The sequence below is a fragment of the Petaurus breviceps genome, unplaced genomic scaffold, assembly GCF_028583685.1.
Source record: "Petaurus breviceps papuanus isolate PSGF00001 unplaced genomic scaffold, PetGlider_PUasm1.0 419, whole genome shotgun sequence".
NCBI classification, from domain to species: domain Eukaryota; kingdom Metazoa; phylum Chordata; class Mammalia; order Diprotodontia; family Petauridae; genus Petaurus; species Petaurus breviceps.
Genome location: NW_027186324.1, coordinates 7378077 through 7399063, shown reverse-complemented (window position 1 = coordinate 7399063; position 20987 = coordinate 7378077). Strand labels below are relative to the sequence as shown.

At 38.4% G+C, this 20987-nt stretch overlaps 1 protein-coding gene across 1 annotated transcript; it reads left to right on the top strand.

Annotated features, from left to right (window-relative positions):
* PIGA (phosphatidylinositol glycan anchor biosynthesis class A) lies at nt 1-19791 on the top strand. The gene is made up of 6 exons (XM_069100657.1): nt 1-128; nt 2115-2895; nt 7382-7514; nt 8243-8375; nt 8535-8741; nt 16620-19791. The coding sequence occupies exons 2-6, from the start codon at nt 2157-2159 to the stop codon at nt 16884-16886; spliced, it is 1479 nt and encodes a 492-aa protein (XP_068956758.1). The 5' UTR covers nt 1-128; nt 2115-2156; the 3' UTR covers nt 16887-19791.
* The last annotated feature ends 1196 nt before the right edge of the window (nt 19792-20987 follow it).

Below are 20987 nucleotides of genomic sequence, written 5' to 3'. Positions count from 1 at the left end.
GCGGGGCGGGGCGGGGCGAGGGCGCTCGGGTCCCGGAAGCCGCGGTTGCCCGCCTTCCAGGGAGGTGGGCGGAGCCATGGAGGCGGCCGTGGGAGGGCCGGACGTTTCTCTGCAGCGGCACTCGTGGAGTAAGTGTCCGTCGGCCGCCGTCTTCTCCCTCCTACCCCTCCGCCTGGAGGTACCCGGCGGCTTCCGGCCGAATCCGGGATTGGGGGGGCAGGGGGAGGGAGGGCGGCCCGGGGAGGCGATGCAGCCCGGCCCCGAGGGCGGCCCGGAAGTGGGCGCGGGGAGGCTCTGGAGCTCCCCTCGTGGAGCCCGGGCCAGCGGGCGCCCCGCGGCGCTGCCTTCTCCAGGGGCTTTCCTGAGCCTGGGAGAAGACCCTGGGCCCCTTTCACCTTCCTTACCCCGGGAGCCCCCGACGGCAGGGGGCTTAGTGTGACCCCGCGCGCGCAGCGCCTCGCCCGGCCGTGCCTGCCCGGCGCTCTGCTGGGGCGTCTTCTCCGGGGAAGTCGTTGAGGGACTGGAGGTCACCATAGACTCCCCCCCCCCCCGCCCCCGTCCGTCCCGCGCCGACGTCACTTAGACCCCCCGTCCGTCCCGCGCCGACGTCGCTCAGGCAGGTGGTCGCCCTGTTTTTATTTCCGGGGGGAGCCCCGGGAGGGCGTTTTATCCGAACGGGCAGCAGGTTGGGAGTTAAGAATCCCTGCGTGGGACGCTGGGGCCGGTCTCCCGACTTTCTCCATCTGTGCCACGGGGACGAGGATGCCGCTTCACCGCCTAGTAGAGGGAGAGGCGGCGTGGCGGTAGCGGAGGCAGGGGCTTGGCGAGGGCCGCCCCCGGGCCGGTCAGACTGCGTGGGTGCGCTGCCGAGGCTGCCGCCTGTGGAGCCCAGTGCGTGTGCCCAAGGGTGGGGACGCCCTTCTGGAAGAGAGTGGGCGCTGCTGCCGAAGTTCGAGCAGGGAGCGGGGCGCGTCACGCTGGGGGATGGGCTCTGTGCTGTGGGTCGGGGCCACTCGTGAGCGTGACGGAGCCGCTGTGCCCGGAGTGTCAGAGCAGTGCTGTAATGGAAGACTTCCGTGATCTTTGAATTACAGATAGAGATGTAGATGTATTGATCATCATCAATCATCGAGTTATGTCCGATAATCAGTCATCACGCTAGTGTTAGCGTGACAACCACAGCGATCTAAGACACCGCCGAGGGCCCTGGATGGACGAAGTGCGGGCCGCCTCTGCGGAGGGAGCCGAACTCTGAGTGCCCGCCGAGGAGCAGTGTGCTCTCTTTTTCTTCTTGGAAATGCGTTTTGCGTGATTTCACACGAATAATTGATATACGGCTTGCGGGTGGAAATTTGGAACTCAAAATTTAGGAAGAAAAGTGCTAAAATGGATGACAATTTAAAATATTTTTAATAAAGTTAAACATAGAGAAGTAAGAAAAAGGTATAGATGAAATACATTTTTAAAATTACTGTTTATACTAAGGGACCTGGAGTTGTTCGGTGTGCCCCACTCTCGATGACCCTATTTGGGGTTTTCTTGGTAAAAATACTGGACTGTTTGCCATTTCCTTCTCCAGTTCATTTTACAGATTACGAACTGAGGCAAACAGGGTTAGTTGACTCAGCCAAGGTCACAAAGCTAAGAAGTACCGGAGGTCAGATTTCAACTCAGGAAGAGGAGTTTTCCTAACTCCAGGCCAGGCTCTCTGTCCACTATGTCACCAACTGCCCTGTCAAGAATTGACTTTATCGTACTCTATCACGGCACTTCATAATTTGTCATGTTTTTATTTTTAGGTACTTACCTCTTATGTCTAGTAGCATTATGCTGAACTATATGAACCACTAGTCATTATCTGCCACTTAGGCTTATGATATATATGCTTTTTCATTGCTAGGAAAAAGGTAACTAAGTAATAAATATAGCACCATTTATGATATATCTTTATAAATAAATAGAATACACACACCTATACATATGTGCATATGTATACATGTACACACACATACACACACACACACACACATATATATATATATATATATATATATATAGGAGTGGCAATTGAAATGCATTTTGCTGAGATTTCCTTTTTTAATTTCCTTTTCCAGGGAACAAATGGCATCTGTCTCAGTGGAGTGCTGTGAGGACTGATGACTAAACCTCATCTTAATATGGCATATAGAAGAGCAAATGGGCATGGACAGCCTGTAACATCCAAACCCTCTCATATTGACCGTGGAATCAATCAGCTGCTTAGAACTGAAACACATAACATCTGCATGGTGTCTGATTTTTTTTATCCAAATATGGGAGGAGTGGAAAGCCACATATACCAGCTATCTCAGTGTCTGATTGAAAGAGGACACAAAGTCATAATTGTCACCCATGCTTATGGAAACAGAAAAGGTATTCGATACCTTACCAGTGGCCTCAAAGTATATTATTTACCGCTAAAAGTAATGTACAATCAGTCTACAGCAACAACCCTCTTTCACAGTCTGCCTCTGCTCAGGTACATATTTGTTCGGGAGAGAGTCACCATAATCCATTCACATAGTTCTTTTTCTGCCATGGCCCATGATGCACTCTTCCACGCCAAGACAATGGGCTTACAGACAGTCTTCACAGACCATTCTCTTTTTGGATTTGCTGATGTCAGCTCGGTGCTTACAAACAAACTTTTAACTGTATCGCTTTGTGATACAAATCATATAATTTGTGTCTCTTATACTAGCAAGGAAAACACTGTTCTAAGAGCAGCACTGAATCCTGAAATAGTGTCGGTCATTCCCAATGCTGTAGATCCTACTGACTTCACTCCAGACCCATTTAGAAGGGATGATAGTGTAATAACTATTGTTGTTATCAGCAGACTTGTTTACAGAAAAGGTAATGAATGAAAGAGTAAACTAAAACTGCATTTCACGGAGAAGTATCTGTTGTAGGCTATTTAATATCAATTATTTTGCTTTTTAATTGTTTTCATATGTGCTTATGTATTTCCATACTTTGGGTACATCCATGATCTCATAAGTTGAACATCTCCTTAATTGGGACAGATCATAACCCTTCCATGTTTTATTATACAATTTGGTTTTAGTCCATGTCTCTCCATAAATCCTCCATAGAGCTTGCAGTTGATTTAAATAGTAATGGGAGGACTTAATAATTTATAAATCCAATGGAGAAAGTTACATGGTTATTTGAGATTGAGGGTGAATGTTTATTTAAAAAAAAATGTTCTGAAAATATTTTTTTAAAAATACCATAGTTAACATAGGTTAACTCTGAATTTGATAATTATAACTATGCCAATACTATTTGAATAACATTTGAGACACAGCTTGTCTTTGCAGTATGTGTATTTTGTAAGGTTAAAGTATGAGAAATATAAGAACAAAGCATTGCTGTCAGTGAAAATTATTGTCATTAATACTGTATGTTTAAGTTATGTGTATTGTGAAACTACAAGATTAGATTCTGAGAGACCTTCTCCTCAACATGAGTCATCAAAAGATAATCCATATGGGCAAATGCATCAGTGTTCTTTAGCCTCAGATTCTGTCTCGTCTTAGATTAATCTGCCAGTGATTTGAGAAGAAAAACTTGGTCAGGGTCAGGTCGAGTTCTGTCCTAGGCTTCTTTACAGACACTGGCACATATGCAACAAGGTGAAGTTGAGTTGCGTGCGGTGTAGAACATCAGAGGCAGCTGAGGGACATAGAGAGAGCATGTGGATGAGAACAGAGCTGTGAGATCATCTGTAGAGACCACCAAGGAAAGGATGTGTCTGCAGATTCAATGCAGGGCTATCTGAAAACCCAAGGAACACGTGGGCCTACATGCTAGGGTAAAGTCTTTTTTACAATGAGGCTGCTTGTTTTTTTTTTTTAATTTTTCTTTAAAATTTGTGGTTGTAGATGTGAGATGTAGAGTAGAAATGAAGATTTCTAGATACTGTAAACATACCAATTGTATAATGTCTTTTTTTTTTTTTTACTTTTCTCCTAGTTATTTAGTAAAGCTCTGAAGAATCTAACCTTTTTCTCAGTTGAAGTTAAAGCAAGAGGGGATCAGTTCCTCCCTAGCCCTAGATGAGTAGGAGATACATAAAATCCCTCCTTTAGAAAAAACCAAGTTTTGGTGGTATTTGTGATGACATGCAAACAGCTGGGTTTGAGCCTGGGCTTTGAAGCTCTTATGGCAAAGTTCAGCAAGGTTGAAAGATCAGGTAAGGTGACTAGGGATCGTCAGTGAGCCGTGCTCTTTACCTGACAGGAGTGGATTCCTTACCGGTTTATTCTTTTTTTGTTTTTATATTGACACGCCCCAAGTAAGATAGGTGCTTTTAGTTCTTGGTTTTCCCCCATAGTAGCAGTAGCTTTGCTCTGATTCGTTTATACTCTTACCAGTTCTCTTTGAACAATAGGATGCTTGTGTGACGTGAGGAGAGCATATGATCATAGAACAGAGAGTAGCTAAGTGGCCTGCAAGGAGCACAGCTCCCAGGTCCTGATCATCCTGAAGGTATTAACCCAGTGTGAGCTAACTGGCCACAGGAGTGACAGCAATCAACAATCCACAAATACTTATTAAGTGCTTACTCTGTGCTAGAGGCTGCCAGTGCTGGGGTTGCAAAGAAAGGTAAAAGACAGGTCCCAGCTTTCGGGAGCTTACAGGTACTGATGATAGAGTGGATTAACTGGAGATAATCAACAAACGGATTAGCATTTAGGGGGATTAGAAATAGCTTCTTGGAAAAAATGGAGGGTAGCCAGTGAAAGTGCCTCGTATTTGGAGATGGAATATCATTGCCTGCCAGAAATAGCAGAGTCTGTGGAGGAAAATTGGGAAAGCAGGAGGGGGCAGTCTGTGAAGGGCTTCGAATGCCAAACAGGAGACTATATTTGATCTTGAAGGCAATAGGGAACCATCTAGATTAAATTGACATATGATACGGTTAGATCTGTGCTTTAAAAACATCGTCAGATTGACAGCTGAGTGGAGGTCATGATCTAGTTAAAATTACCCTCCTTTTCAACATAAGCAACCTGCTGAGAATTAATATTCATATATCCACCAGAGAAGTTATCTGGAGAATTTTGTAAATGACCAAATGAATGAAAGTGGATTTATTAAGCCCCAAGTAGGTAGTAAAGTAGCACCTGTAGCTGAGATAGGCCCTCTCCTTCAGGAGCTAACAGGCATTATAACAGGTAACACTGTGGATCTGAAAGTTAAGGGGATGGGCAGCTGGGACCAGCTGATTTTTCCCTATTGACTATTTAGAAAAAATAAATTGCCTCAGTGAATGACAAAGAGGAACCGTCCTGAGAGGCAGACTTTCTGTAGCGTAATGAAGCTAGGTAGGCCAGGTCAAAGATGTATTGTCTGACCTTCACATCTCTTGAATCTGCCTTCATATTAATCAGAATCTCATGGCACTTGACCAGTTAGGAAGCCACATGTCTTCTGATTCACATCCACTTTTTAGGGAAACAAATTGAGGGGGGGGGAAACTGAGACATGAACTTAAAATGAATTTGAGTCTGTCAATTTTTTCCCTGGCCTGTTTTGTGTGAGCGTGACCATTAGAAATTTGATGAACTTAAAGAAAGACACAATTTTTTAAAAGGTGTATTTTGTTTTTAGTCAGATTGCTGAATATGTTTTCATTTACAGACTATTTTATTACATGTAAATCTTCGTACTGTACAATTCTGCATGTCTTTCCATGTATCTATAGAGAAATCTGTCTAACTTGGTAGAGACTTTCATATGGTTCTTTTAATACTTCATGAATATTAGTACAGCTTTTAGGCTCTCCATCTTTAGTTCTTCATTCTTGATACATGACTGACTGATCTACTTTTCTATCTGTGCATATTTTTATATCATGATAGCTTTTTGAATACCACTTACTTCAGGCAAATCAACATTGATTTTCATTGGTAACATATTACAACCTTCTTAAATCTACCATATGCCTTTTTGCCTAACTTTTGGTCACCTGCTAACATTTAATTGTCCTGGAAATTATCCAGCAAAGGATTTCAGGTGGCCAATGAAAAAATGTAGAGGATGTAAAACAGGCCTGTGCAATATTGTGCCCATGAGCCGCTTTGCCTAGGGATGAGAGTAACAGACAAAAATGAAATAATCTTGATCTTCAGGGAACTTGTAAATATTGCTTATTGTTCTTTCTTTGGTTATGAATATTTGTTTTAAGATAGGTTCTCATAATATTTATATTGGATATAGAAATAAAAAATGCTACATTAAGGCAAAAAATGATAAAAGTTAAGGTTACCTTATCTCAGCCTATGTTGTACTTAAACAAACTTTGCTGTTAGATTTAAAACAAATGGAACTAATTTTATATGCTCTAAACCCAAGTGAAGAACAAAGACCTAGAAGGGGAAACAGGACTGAATTGGGCTGGTCACCAGTTTCCTAGAGGACATTATAGTGATCTTGAGTAGTTTGATTTGCATACTGTTTTAATCTTACTGACAGATGAGCTTGATCAAGGCTATCGTAGAGGATGTGCTTATGTTACTTCATATTTCACACCATCACATGGCCATTCTAAAGTAGTAGCAATCAGAAGTAGTTTTTGTTGCTTTGTTACTTCTCGACATGTTAGTATATTAATTTTGATGGAGTAGAGCCTTAAACTTGAGGAAAAATCTGACTGAGGGAGTAGTAAGTTCACATGTATCAGGAGGGAGTGCATTTGGACTTGCAGAGATAAATAATAGATTAAGGATAGGGATTCCTATCCTATGCTTTAACTGGTTCAGGTAACTCTTCATGAAGAAATTCCTTCCACCAGTACAGAAGGCTGGCATGTTCTCTATAACTTAGAATCATTGACAGTTCCCTAGCGCAGTGGTGTCAGACTCCGATACAAACACAGGCCACTAAACTATACCTAAGAGCCCTACCTAGTAGGCCATATATTTTGTTAAATATTCCTCAATTACTTTTTAATCTGGTTCATTCCACACTGTGTTTGACACCTCTGCTAAGACAGTAAGTGATATATCCAGAGTAACAACAGGTATGTATCAGATGGAGTTGGAATTAAGGACTTTGGGTCTGAACAGCCCTATCCACTTCACTAACGCTTTAACGTCATAAAGAATCTTTGTAAGTAGTTTTCAGAATTTAAAGACTTGTGATCGTTTGTGAGCCCTTGGATTGGTGAGCAGTACTGCTCTTCCAGGAGTTGGGCAAAAAGCGTACCTTTGTTTCTCTGGATTCCTAGAGGACAACACCCTGTATGTGAAGGGTTGAATAAGATGCATAAAAGGGTTTTTCTCTCCGAAAATGAACCTCTCATAACTATTTTTTTTTAATCTCATGTTCTTAGGGATTGATTTGCTTAGTGGGATAATACCTAAACTCTGTCAGAAATATCCAGATTTAAATTTCATAGTTGGAGGAGAGGGGCCAAAGAGAATCATTTTGGAAGAAGTTCGGGAAAGATACCAACTACATGACAGGTATCAAATAGTTCTTTATTCTCTGTGTAAGAATACTAGAGTTTTATAGATTTAGCTAGAAAGCAGTATATTAGTTTTATTGCCTTTCCCAGTGGTAGTTTGTTTCAAGACATCTTAGAATTGCATTTATATTGAATTAAATTCATCTATAAGAAGAAAAAATTTTTTTTTTGCTTTTTGTTTTTGGAGGGGCATTTGAGGTTAAGTGACTTGCCCAAGGTCACACGGCTAGTAAGTGTTAAGTGCCTGATGCTGGATTTGAACTCAGGTCCTTCTGACTCCAGGGCTCTATTCACTGGGCCACCTAGCCACCCTGAAAATTTTTTTTAACGGATCACCACTTGTGTATGGGTTTTTTCCTTATGCCAATTTAATTTATAAATTTGGGAATGATAGAAATTCAATAATTGGTTAGAAAAGTTTGCATTGACATCTTAGAATCCCATTGCCAAGCTAGCCTTAATATTTTAATTAGGAAAAAACAGGATTAAAGAAATTAGTAGTTTAAAATATTTATATTTTCCCTTTTACTTTCCAAGGGTAGAAAATGTATGGTCAGCATAATAAACGGTGCAAAGATGTTTTAGATTTTGGCTATTTTTCCAATATTTAAAAAATCAAAATGGGGAAGAAGTTAAGTGTAACTTGTGGAAAACCTTGCAGGCCATCAGTTACACCCCGTCGCTGTGCATGGTCACCCCCTCCCTGCATCTTTCTTTAACTTTTAGGGTGCGCCTTCTGGGAGCCTTGGAGCACCAGGATGTAAGAGATGTCCTTGTGCAGGGGCACATCTTTCTGAACACTTCTCTTACCGAGGCTTTCTGCATGGCAATTGTGGAAGCAGCAAGTTGTGGTTTACAGGTATAAGAAAATCCGAACAATTTGTTTTGCTTTGTTTTTCGTTTTTTGTGTGTGGTTAAGAATTTGCTATGTTGTTCAATACTTGGTTTTCTTTCAATGTATCTGTTTCTAGAAGATGTTTATTATGATAAACTTGCATTGTTTTCTTGCCTTTCACAGGTTGTGAGTACCAGGGTTGGTGGAATTCCTGAGGTACTGCCAGATAATCTTATAATTTTATGTGAACCATCAGTAAAATCTTTGTGTAATGGAATAGAAAAAGCTATTTCTCAGCTGAAGTCAGGAACATTGCCAGATCCAGAAAATATTCATAACAGAGTAAAGACATTCTACACCTGGAGGAATGTTGCAGAGAGAACTGAAAAGGTATGTACATATCCTAAAATGACTAAGAAATGTCTAGAGACATCAGCAGATGACTAAACTTGGATCGTTCACGGGTCTCCACTTGCTCCAATTTAGTATGGAAATTAAAAATCTATAGCTGCTTATGTGACATCTAGTAATGGTTGTTTCATATTTCATAAAATGTAATCTGTATGAAATAAGGGGCTTTTAGGTTATTGGACTTTCTTAAGGTTTGTTAAGAAAAACTTGTAGTTGAATCATGGAATTTTAGAATTGGGAGAGATCTTAAAGATCCTCTGGCATTCAAGATCATCATAACATGCTGTATTTTAAATATAGCTAAAGCTTACAAAAATAGCCTTTTAATAGAAACCTTGTGAGGTAGGTAGTACATATGTAATTATTCTCATTTTGCAAATGAGAATCCAGAGACTCAGAGACTGGCTACTGACTTAATCGTAGTCATAGGGCTTAGTGACCATTGGAGTCAGCATTTGTTCCTATGTTTCTAAAATCTACATGTGGTACTCCTACTTATGCATCGAGAAGACCCAGGCTGACTTTTGCACTGATTACCATTACTTGAAGGCCATAGTTTAAAATCTTTTTCAAATACGCATAATACTATGCTTAAATCTATTAGCAGCTTTATGATACAACTTAATCTGGTAACTATAATATGCTTTTTCCATGTAGAAATCTTGTATTTATGTAATTTAAGTCAGAAACTGAACATTTTTAAGCTACGCACTATGATTACAAAGAAAAACAAAAGTTGGTGTCTTAGAGAGTTTAGTTCAGGTTGGAATGTACCCCCCAAAATACTACAATGAAATTTAAGGTAGAGGACAGTACTGGAGATCAGGAAAGACTTCATAGAAGAGGTATGAAATTTGAGGGGAAATAAGGATTCTGAAAGTCAGGGATGAGGAATACTTTTCAGGCATAAGAAATGTATGCATTTATGGATGCAAGAGATGGAATTTCAACTTTGGTAAGAAATTCTAGATTGGTTGGAAAATAGAATGTGTGAAGGAGATAGATGAAATAAGGTTGGAACCAGATTGTAGATTATCCTGCAGGAAACAAGGATCTGTTAATGTATTTTGAGCAAGAGTGTACATATTCTTACCTGTGCTTTAGAAATAAATCAATTAATCCTTAAACATTTATTAAATGCCCACTTTGTGCCAGCTTCTGTAATAAATGCTGGGGATATAAAAAGAGTCAAAAAACAATCTTTACCCTCAAGGAGTTTATAATCTAATGGAGAATACATTATACAAATAAATATATCGAAAGCAAGTTGTATATAGGATAAATAGGAAATAATTAAAAGAGAGAAGTTACTAAATTAAGAGGGGTTCGGGAAGGCTTCCAGTAAAAGGGTTTTAAGTTCCTACTTAAAGGAAGCCAGGAATTTCAGTAGTTGGAGTGGAGAGAAGGGAGAGCATTTCAGGCATGAGGAACAGCTTTTCTGGGCAAGAAGACTTGCCCAGAACTGAGAGATGGATGAAATGAGAGATGCTGAAGTAGTCAGATGGCCTGTGTCACTGATCAAAGACTATGTCGTGGGGAGCAAGGCGTAAGAAGACTGGAGAGGTAGGAGGGGCTGCCTTATGAAGGGCTGTCAAACAAAGCATTGGCAGCTGCTGGAGCTTGTGGATGAGGAGTGTAGAGGACAGTGACGTGATCACACCTGTGCTTTAGAAAAATCAGGTTAGTGGCTGAATGGAAGATGGATTGGAGCGGGAAGAGAATTGAGGGAGTCAGACCCACCAAAAGGTTCTTGCAGTAATCTAGGCATGAGGTGATAAGGGCACTAGAGCGGTGGCCGTGTCAGGAGAGATGGGCATATTCAGCAGCTATTGCTAAGGTGAAATTGAAACCTCATCATCAAAGACATAAAAACAGAAATACTAAATGTACCATAATGCAGTAAAAATTACATTCAGTAAAGGACGTGTAAACATAGATTAAAAATTAATTGGAAAGTTAAATTGTCTTAAAGAATGAGTGGGTCAAAGAAATAGTGAAAAAAAAAATCACTAAAGAGAATGACAGTGAGACAGAATACCAAAATTTATGAGATGCAGCCAAAGCAGTACAGGGAAAATTTGTATCTCTAAATGCTTACATCAGAAATAGAGAAAGGGAGGACCAATAAATTAGACATGCAGATGAAAAAACTAGGGAAAACAAAGTTAAAAACGCCCAGTTAAGCACCAGATTAAAAATCCTGAAAATCAGAGAGATTAATGAAATTGAAAGTAAGGAAACTGTTGCACTAATAATTAGGAGCTAGTTTTATGAAAAAACAAAAAACAAAACAAAACAACAACAGTAAAATAAATAAACCATTGGTTAATTTGATTAAAAAAAAAAAGAAAACCAAATTACCAGTTTCAAAAATGAAAAGGATGAATTTACCACCAGTAAAAGAGGAAATTAAAAGCAATCATTAGGTGCTATTTTGCCCAATTATATGCCAGTAAATTCAACAATCTAAGTGAAATGGGTTAATATTTACAAAAATGTCAATTGCCCAGAAGAGGAAACAGAAAATTTAAAATCATCCTCAGAAAAAGAAATTGAATAAGCCATAAATAAGCTCCCTAAGAGAATCCCCCAGGGCCAGATGGATTTACAAATGAATTCTACCAAATATTTAAAGAACAAGTAATGCCAATACTGTAATAAACTATTTAGAAAAATAGGCAAAGAAGGAGTCCTCCTAGATTCTTTTTACAGCACAAATATGGTGCTGATATCTAAATCAGGAAGGGCAAAAACAGAGAAAAAAATCTGTAGGCCTGTTTCTCTAATGAACATAGATGCCAAAAATATTAAATAAAATGCCAGCGAGGATACAACAATATGTCCCAAAGTTCATATGTTATGACTAAGTAGGATTTATACCCAGCAGTGCAGCGTTGGTTCGGTATTAGGAAAACCATCAGCAGATTGACCATATCAAAAACAAAACAGCAAAAATCACATGATTATCTCAGTAGAGGCAGAAAAAACCTTTTGAGAAACTACAACACTCATTCCTATTAAAAACACTGAAAAGCATAGTAATAAATGGAGTTTTCCTTATATAGTATCTATTTAAAATAATCAGTATTATCTGTAATGAGGGTAAGCTAGAAGCATCCCAAAAAATGAGAGGTGAAGCAAGGATCCCCATTATCTCCATTATTTAATATTGTACTAGAAATGCTAGCTATAGCAATAAGAAGAAAAAGAAATTGAAGGAATTAGAATAGACAATGAAGAAACAGAATTAACACTCTTTACAATGTGATGGTATACTTAGAGAATCCTAGAGAATCAGCTGAAAAAGGAGTTGAAATAATTAACAACTTAAGCACAGTTGCAGGGTATAAAATAAGCCCACATAAATCATTAGCATTTCTACATATTACTAACGAAGCCCAGCAGGAAGAGATAGAGAAATTCCAATTATAATAAATACAAACTCTGTAAAATACTTGAGAGTCTACTTGATAAGACAAACCCACGAACTATATGAACACAATTACAAAAAACTTTTAGCGCATATAAAGTCAGATCTAAACATTGGGAGAAATATTACTTGCCCATGAGTAAGCTGAGCCAATATAGTGATAAAAATGGTGAATAAATTAATTTACTAATTTGGTGCCATACCAAACTATCAAAAATTATTTGTTAGAGCTAGAAAAAAATAGTTACAGAATTCTTTTGGAAGAACAAAAGGTCAAGAATATCAAGAGAATCGTGAGTGAAGACAGCCTAGCAGTACCAGATCTCAGACTGTATTATAAAGTGGTAATCATCAAAACAATCTGGTACTGGCTAAGATGTATGGAGTGGTGGGTCAATGGAATAGATTTAGGTACACCATAATATGTAGTAGAAACTGGTAAACATAGTGTGTGGTAAACCCAAAGATCCAAACTTTTGGAGTAAGAACTCAACATTTGACAAAAATTGCTAGGAAAACTAAGGCAATTTGGCAGAATCAAGTTATAGAGCAATATCTTATGTTGTATACCGAGATAAGGTCAAAATGGGTATACAGTTTAGACCTAAAGGGTGATATAAGGGAAGGATGGAAAATTTTACCCATCAGACCTGTGAATAAGGGAAGAATTTGTGACCAAACAAGAGAGAGAGAACATTACGGGATGTAAAATGGCCCATTTTGATTTAATTAAAAAGTTTTTCACAAACAAAACCATTGCAGCCAAGGAAAGGGCAAGACTGAGGGAATATTTTTTTTTTTTGCAGTAAGTTTCTCTGGAAAAGGCCTCATCTCTCAAATATATAGAGAACTGAGTCTAATTTATAAGATTATGAGGCATTCCCCAATTGATAAATGGTCAAAGTATATGAACAGGCAGTTTTCAGAAGAAGAAATCAAAGCTATCTATGACCATATGAAAAAATGCTCTAATTCATTATTGATTAGAGAAATGCAAATTAAAACAACTGTGAAGTACCTATCAGATTGGCTAATATGAGAGAAAAGGGAAAGGACAAGTGTTGGAGGGGATGTCGGAAAATTAAGACATTATTCCACTGTTGGTAGAGTTGTGAGCTGATCCAGCCATTCTGGGGAGCAGTGTGTAGCCACCCAAAGCGCAGTCATGCTGTGCATGCTCTTTTACCCAGCTATTTTATTTATTAATTTTATTCAGACCATTACTAGGTCTGTATCCCAAAGAGTTTAAAGACAAAGCAAAAGACTTTGTTATGTACAAAAATATTTCTAGCAGCTCTTTTAGTGGTGGCAGAGAATTGGAAATTGAGAGGAGTCCCTTCAATTAGGGAATGACTGAACAAGTTGCAGTACATGATTGTGATGGAATACTGTTGTGCTGTAAGACATAATGAGCAGGATAGTTTCAGAAAAACCTGGGAAGTCTTATGTGAACTGATGCAAAATGAAGCGAGCAGAGCCAGGAGAACATTACGCACAGTAACAGCAATATTGTACTATGATTAATTGTAAATTGTATAGCTCAGGAGGGGGGAACCCGAGGCCTCAAGGCCACATGTGACCTTCTAGGTCCTTGGGTGCAGCCTTTTGACTGAGTCCAAGTTTTACACAACAGATCTTTTTTTAAGGGGGTTTGTTGTGTGAAATTTGGATTCAGTCAAAGGGCTGCACTTGAGGACCTAGAGGGCCACATGTGACCTTCTAGGTCCTTGGGTGCAGCCTTTTGACTGAGTCCAAGTTTTACACAACAGATCTTTTTTTAAGGGGGTTTGTTCTGTGAAATTTGGATTCAGTCAAAGGGCTGCACTTGAGGACCTAGAGGGCCACATGTGATCTCCAGGCTGCAGTTTCTTCACTCCTGGTGTAGCCATTCTGAGCAGTTCAATGATCCAAGACAGTTCTAAAAGACTTAGGATGAAAAAAATGCTGTCCACCTGCAGAGAAAGAACTAATGGAGTCTGAATTTTTTGTTGTTTGTTTATTTTGGTCTGTTTCCTTTTGTGACATTTGGCTAATATGGAAATATGTTTTGTATGACTTCACATGTATAATCTATATCAAATTTCTTGCCTTCTCAAGGAGAGGGAAGGGGAAGGAGAGAGGGAGGAAATATAATCCATAACTATAAAACGAATATTAAAATTTTTTACATTTAGTTGGGGAAAAAAGAGATTAAAAATAAAAAGTGAAATCGACAGGCCTTGAGAAATACAGGATGACTCCTAGGTTGCAAGCCTGGGGAAAGGGGAACATAGTGTTGGCCTCTGTAGCAGTAGAGAAGGGGGCAGGTGGGAAATGGAAGATTTAAGGGGAGGATAGAGAATGAATTGTTTTGAACATACTGACTTTAAGAATTCTTTCTTCTTTTTCTTTTTTTTTTTTTTGGAGGGGAGAAGGCAAGGCAGTTGGGGTTAAGTGACTTGCCCAGGGTCACACAGCTAGTTAAGTGTCGAGTGTCTGAGACCATATTTGAACTCAGGTCCTTCTGACTTCAGGGCTGGGGCCTCTATTCACTGCACCACCTAACTGCCCCAACTTTTAAGATTGCTACTGGACATCCAGTACAAAATGTCTGAAAGGCTTTTGGAGATGGGAACTTGGATGTGAGCTGAGAAATTGAGACAGGATAGGTAGATTTGAGAATCACCATAGTGGTGGTAATTAACTCCATAGGAGCTAATGAGATCAAGAAAAGTGGTATAGAGGGAGAAGAGAGGAAGACCCAGAGGTAAACCCGGAGAGACACCTCACTGGGGTGCATGACCTGGAGGCTCCATCAGAGGAGACAGAGAAGGAACCATCAGATAGGGAAGAAGGAAACCAGGAAAGAGTGGTATCCTGAAAATGTGTAGAGAGGAGAGTATCGAGGAAGAGAGAGATTATTTTAAGAGCAGTTTGGAAGATTGATTAGAGAATGGGAGAGTTGAAGCAGAGAGACAATTAGATCATTACAACAGTCAATAATTTAACAACTATTTAAGAACCTATTTGATGCAAAGAACCTGCTGGGGATTAAAAAACAGCAAAGGAAACAGTCCCTGTTTTCATGGAGTTTCCAGTCTCCTGGGTTCAAGGAGAGAGTTTAGCAAGAATGTAGACATATATAATTAATTATAAAGTATGTACAAAATAATTTTAAGAGGAAAAGAATGTTAATTCAGAGTATTAGGAAACATCTTAGTACCAGCTGTGCCTTAAAAGAAGCGAGGAAGTCTTATGAGGTCAAGTTTGGTTAGAGTGTGTTATGGATGTGGAGAACTGTCTGGGCAGAGTTGTGTGACCGAAGATGGAATGTAGCCTATGGGGAAGAGTTGGTAGGCCATTTTGGCTGGAATAGAGAGTTTATAAAGAGAAATAATATAAGAATGGAAATGTAGGCGAGAAGCTGATTGTGGACAATTTTAAATGCCAGGCTGAACATTTCATGTTTTATCCTAGAGGTAAAATGGAGCTGTGGATTTTAGAAGAGGAGGGGTAAGGTGTGACATGGTCACATCTTGGCTTTAGAAGTATCAGTGGCAACAAAGTGGAGCATGGTTTGGAAAGGGAGGGGAGAAAGTAGAAGGGTGAGGCCCAGTGAGGCGGGGGCAGTGACCTAGGCCAGCAGCGATAAGGGTCTGACCCAGTCAACAGAAATAAGGTCGTTATGGGGAAAATAGAGAAAACTCAACCGAAGGACAAAGCAACTGTGCTCTCTGGCACTTATGTTTAAAAAAATTGTTATTTATATTTTCTTCATAAGAATTTTAACTATTTAATAATTAAAAATCACTCTTTTTATGTAGTCAGAAAGAGGAAGCTGCTCCATGCTAGAAAATATGACTATAGAGTATATCCTGCAGTTGTATAAAGCTCATGCATTATCCTCATTACTTTATTCTGCCTAAAAAGAAATGCCCTCAGCTTTCTGTCTAGTCGCAGCTTACATTTACCTCGTTCTTTCTGTGGTTAGGGGGAGAAATCTTTTCTTAATGCTTCTTCCTCAACTTGGGATGCAGAAGTGCGCTAGAAAGCTAACCGTAGGCCAGCTCTGCTGTTCAGTTGAGTCTGCCTCGCGTCTGTGTTCTGTTGTTCCCTCTGTGTCCTGCCCAGCATGGGGTGGCACCGTCCTGTGGATGACACTGCAAAGTAGCGTCACAGTAGAGACTTTTTATCTGGTCAGAGACAATGCGAAGCAATGGCAAAACAGGACGGATCGGGGCCCTGTGCCAGAATTCCACCCCTGCCTGGTGGAGGTGCCACCACCTTTCTTAGGTATTGTTGGGCACTAGCGACTAGTGACCCAGTGTCCTCTGCTTGGAGCAGGGGCTCCTCAGAGCAGACGAGCATTAAGCATCCGTGTATCTCTGTACAGAGTTCCTGGAAAGGCAAGTGCCCCCTAACTCGGAGGCTCCTTTTACTCTTTCTAGGTATATGACAGAGTATCCAGGGAAACCGTGTTACCCATGGACAAGCGGCTGAACAGGCTCATCTCTCACTGCGGCCCCGTGACCGGCTGCACCTTCGCTTTATTGGCCGTGCTGAACTTCCTCTTCCTCATTTTCCTGAGGTGGTTGACTCCTGATGCTCTCATTGATATCGCGGTCGATGCCACAGGCCCGAAGGGGGCCTGGACCCAGCAGTATTCTTTTAGTAAAAGGGGGGAAGAGAATAAAGAGATTTCAGAATCAAGGTAGAAAGAAGCCTACTTTTCAAGATTTTAAATAATTCAATAATTCTTCCAAAATAGTTTGAAATAACTTTGCTTTTTTATATTAGTTTAGAAATTTATGCTACCTCCAGTTCATACTATGTTTGATTTTGAGTCAAGATCCTGAACTTATGCAATTTCTTGGGATGAAAACCTCTTTGCACTTGTTTAAAATTCAGAAGGGAAAATTTTGAGCTACTCAGGTGTAAAACTTTCAAGACTACTGAATTCACTGTAACAGTGGTGTTTTAAGGTTATACTTTGGGGGCTTGTGGGCACCGATGGGCCAAGTTCATTATTATCTGGAGTTTGCCATTGTTTGATATTGTTCTTCTTAATATGGATTTGCGGTTCGTGAAGCATTTATAGAATTTGCTTGATGTATTTTAAGTCCAGTACTTGTGGCACATGTGCTGTAAGTGTTCACTCTTCACACCATTGAGTAAATGGGCACCTTGACCAGTAAAGCAATATCTGCTGAGCACTGCACTACATGCTTCCTGTACAGCACTGGGACCACTCACGAGCATAGTAGCCAAATAGCATGCCTCCAAATGTTTGCAGTACATCCCCAAACAACTGTCTTAATCTCAGTAAATTGCTAGCAAGGGCTGGCTCAATAAGCCCTTTGTACGGTTGGAGACACTCATCTAGGCAGTGCCTGTGTCTTTTTGTTTTTGTGTTTTTATAAATTTTATTTAAAGGTGGCCCTGAATTTCAAATGAAATTTGAAAAGCTCATATGGATTTTTGTCCTTCTGGAAATGCTAACTTAAAAATGGAGAATAAGATGTACTTTGCTTTTAAATATTTGTTCAATATTTATTTAATATTTAACAATAAATATTAAATAAATATTTATCAGGGACCGATATCACTGTTCAGCATAGGGCAGAGGCACACTCCACTAGCTTTCATATATAACTCAGTCCTTTTTCTGCACATGACTCGATTTTAATCTGTCTTCTGCAGAACTCCGTGGTTGTTCCGAAGATGGTGGTTGTTATGACCATCTGCAGTGCTACACATTTAATTGTGGTCATTTAGACCTCCCTTCCTTTGTGATCTTGTTTACATTCGAATGAATACTTTAATGGCGGTAGTTCAATAGTTTTTTCCTCTGGAATTTTTGGTTCTCAACAAATACAAACTGAAAGTTATCAGGAGATAGTCACTGTGTTGATGAATGTGGTCCGTTATAAAATAGTTTTTGCCTCAGAGCCATGGGTTTCCTAACCCCAAACTATCCCTTTATCTTTAATTTAATGAACATTCCTTTGAAAACTTGAGAATTTTTTCTCATAAAGCACTATTTGACATTAAAGAGATGATGACTTGTACAGACTCAGTGTTCTGGCTATGTGCCAGATATTTTCAGAACTTTTTTTAATGACAGAATGCAAAAGTTCAGATACTTTTTGTATAAGCATCCTGTGCTGTAAATATTTTGATTTTTTTTTTCCATTGTGTTATAAAAAGAACACTGCATTTTGTTTTTACTGAAAAGTGTTTGATGAAAATAACACTGTAAAATCTTAAAATTAGGTTTTTTTTCTTTTGTTAAAGAAAAGTATTGATTATTGGTATTAAGAAATTATCTAAAAGTCTTGACATTGGCATTTCCTTTTACTAGATTATGCCAGATGACATGAGTATGAAATGTATGAATATTGGGGAGAAAAATTGTTGAGAAAATTTTAAATTTTGTTTTATTGATCCATTAATCAGTTTTTTTAAAAAGCATATTATTATCTTTCCCTGACGTTTGACATTCTTTTTGAAACACTCTTTAAAATTGTCAAACATTCATGCCTTAAATTAATGTAGAAAAAATTCAATTCACAATTCCTTAACATGCTACACATTGGATATTAAAATAACTTTTCCTTTAAAGAATCATGAAAGAAGTGAAACTTGCCTTCTCCTGTTGGATTCACATTTTTTAAGCTTCCCAAATACACTTATTTTAATTGTGTTACAGTTGCACTGGTCAGTATCTAGAGACATGCCATATTGTTCCTCTGTTTACTCTGGCATTGTAAAAAAAAAAATTAATTTACTTTGGTAAAGCATTTAGAAGAAATCCTGTGCTGATTTGCTTATTAGAAGTTAACTTAAGTTTTGCTCAGTGAAAAAATATACTGTATTTAAAAGCCTAATATCTAAAAACAATTCTTTGTTTTGCCAAAAAAGTAAGTAGTTCAAGATGAGAAATTTCTTTTTTTTAGCACTGTTAGATGACCATTTTTTGGTTAGTTAGGAAAGCCCTTAAATTAGTTATGCAATGTATTTTTTCTTCTAGTCATGTGGAGTAGCAGGTTCTAACTTGTTCCTGCATTCCCTGCCTCAAACAAGTGCTAATTTTCCTTTATAATAGAAATTTTATTCCACAGAATGAAAGATATTTTCTCCCATGTTTTTGAACTAAATTTTTGCCGAACGAGGTATATTTTAAGAGGAATTTGTATTTAGGCTTAGTTAACATAAGTTGATCTTTTTTATACTTTGTCTTTTTTTCTGAAGAAGACTACAGATAGGACTGAGTGAGAATCTGATTTATTACAAATGAATTAGATTTAGATTTGTAAAATTTTTTCTAAATACAGAAAGGATACTTTGGAGCAGAGTTTAAAATTAAAAAAAAAAAATAACAGAGCCAGTTTAGTTATTAAAACACTACACTGTATACATGTATGCACTCCTGTTTTCCACCAAAACATTTGTTTGCCATTGTACAGATCTCTGCTTACTTTAGTGAAATATTTTTAAAAGCCTCCACAGTATTGATTTATTTCTCTATCTGTTCTCAAAATTTAGATGGATTAATATTAAACTATATTGTGACTAGGGTTTTCCAAATGAAATTATGAAAATTAAAGTTTTTATAAAGCATATGTGTTGGTGTTTATTTTTTCTTCAGTCTTTTTGTGTTTTTAGCATTTTATTTTTTTGGCATTCATTCATTTTATACTCTTATTACCTATTTTCATTATGGTTGTAGATTATTAAGTATTTTTAATTTAATATTTTTTTTCTGTGAAGATCAAATGCAGTCTTTCTGTTATGATAAAGAAGATCCATTAAAAATATGCTTATAGAAAGCCAGGGAATGCTAAATTCCAGATGTTCCATTACTTAAACCTTAAAAAAAAATTATGACCTTAAACTCTTTGCGCACCACTTTCCTGGTATGTGAAATATAGAAAGCTATGACTGTGCTTTAATGCATGTTAAAGACCAAAACAAAAAGCTAATAACTGCCATTCATTTTTAACATGAAAGATTTTAGGTTTTTTTCCCCCCATAAATTGGATTGTGAGCTGTATGGCAATATTTTTTAAAGATTTTAAGAATGGTATGGTATACATGAAAAGACAAATTATATCAATGTTCATATAGTCACATGTGTTTTCACAAATTTATTTTAGTTTTACTTGGTAATGGGTATAGTTGGATTCCACTTGTGTGGTCCAGGTTTCATTAACAAAAATGGATACTATGGAAAGCTCATAGATTGTGAGGAAAGTTACTTATCAAGTAAAGACATAGGGTGACTTGCTATTATTATTACTAGTAAATAATTCAGCATTTACTAGTGAAACAAGTATGTTGAATGGCCTGGAACAAATATACTAAATTAATTTGTTGTGTTAAATATTCACAGGTATCACTCTTTTCTACCACAAATCAAATTGATTTTGATCTTATGTTTTGAATACAATTAATTTATAATGCCCAAGGTGTTGCTTATCAGCCCACTACAAAAGATTCCAACCTGAGCAAGAAATTTACTTTATTCAGTGAATATTTTTAGCCAGTTTCCTAGAGTTTGCCTCCTCTTTAAGTTGGGTGGAATATTCCTACTAAACACATTTTCACATTACTTATGTTCCATAGAAGAATTATAATGAATGGGAGAAACCTTGAAAAAGAAAAAAAAAGTCAAAGAGAATAGTCAGCTTTGCTCTGCACTCCAACTCCACAGGTCTTTCTGTGGATGTAGATGACATTTTCTATCACGAGTCCTTTGGAATTGTTTTAGGTCCTTGAATTGCTGAGAAGGGCTAAGTCTATCAAAATCAGTCACC

Excerpts from the sequence above, each read along its gene's own strand:
- PIGA (XM_069100657.1), top strand. The coding sequence starts at position 2,157 with ATGACTAAACCTCATCTTAATATGGCATATAGAAGAGCAAATGGGCAT. Across the intron at positions 7,515-8,242 it reads AGATACCAACTACATGACAG|GGTGCGCCTTCTGGGAGCCT; the intron begins GTATCAAATAGT and ends TTTAACTTTTAG. Across the intron at positions 8,376-8,534 it reads CAGCAAGTTGTGGTTTACAG|GTTGTGAGTACCAGGGTTGG; the intron begins GTATAAGAAAAT and ends TGCCTTTCACAG.